General features: G+C 52.3%; 1 protein-coding gene across 1 annotated transcript; it reads right to left on the bottom strand.

Annotated features, from left to right (window-relative positions):
• Positions 1 to 60: 60 nt before the first annotated feature.
• Positions 61 to 775, bottom strand: LOC111659784 (contactin-2-like; the record flags this gene model as incomplete). Its single annotated transcript, XM_023412833.2, has 3 exons — positions 666 to 775; positions 472 to 567; positions 61 to 273 (listed from the first exon to the last, which is right to left on the bottom strand). Coding segments are annotated over exons 1-3 (367 nt in total), but the record flags the coding sequence as incomplete, so codon positions are not given.
• Positions 776 to 789: the final 14 nt, after the last annotated feature.

The following is a 789-nucleotide window of genomic DNA, read 5'->3' as shown; positions in this document are numbered from 1 at the left end:
CAGCATCCTGCTGACCTGCACGGTGAAGCTACATGTGGCTGTTAGCATCAGCCTCCATACCATCAGGCATCACCGTGAGCTGGTTGGCTTTGCTGAAGGTGCTCTTGGTGCTGATATCCAGGCTGATGGTGGTGAAGCAGTAGTAGTTCCCTGTGTCATTGGGCTCTGCTTTAGCCACGTATAGGTTCCCTGTCACCTGCGACACGAACATACGGCCATCTGTTCTTTGGATGAAGTTGGGAAACTCGTTGAGAAGCCAGCGGTAAGACAGAGCTGCAGAAAGGAGACAAGGACAAATCACACTCATCAGGAATCCAGGCAGAAGCAAAACTGAGCACATTTCCAGCTGTGGCCTGTGGCAGGTTTTATGTGAAGGTAAACTCTCATGAGGTTAAACCACAGCTCATCCTTCTCTGTGGTTTAAAGACTAGCTTCCCAGCAGCAGTAAGAACCCTGAAGCAGAGGGGATACCTGGGTAATGTGGAGGCGGCTGGCAGGCCAGGAAGGTTCCTAGGCCCTCGTATGCTGTCTGAGGACTCCTGCTGTCTGAGGGGAAGTCATGGAGGTCTGGAGAAAGAGAGGGAAAGGATTACTACCCCATTAGTAGAAGAAGAAGCAGTAAGATAGAGTGACACTTGAAGAGGTTTAAACTCCTCTGCTCTCACAGCCAAACTTCACGTTCGCAGCTCTGCTGATGATGGTCCCGCAGCGGTTGATGGCCATACACTGGTACGAGCCTGCGTCTCGGGCGGAGTCGGGACCATTGATCACCAGGTTGCCGGCCACCAA

This window comes from Seriola lalandi, unplaced genomic scaffold, assembly GCF_002814215.2.
Source record: "Seriola lalandi dorsalis isolate HSWRI2012SDOR001 ecotype SW California unplaced genomic scaffold, Sedor1 jcf7180001984750, whole genome shotgun sequence".
Taxonomy (NCBI): Eukaryota; Metazoa; Chordata; class Actinopteri; order Carangiformes; family Carangidae; genus Seriola; species Seriola lalandi.
The sequence above is the reverse complement of the archived record's forward strand: the minus strand, read 5'-3'. Positions and strand labels throughout refer to the sequence as shown.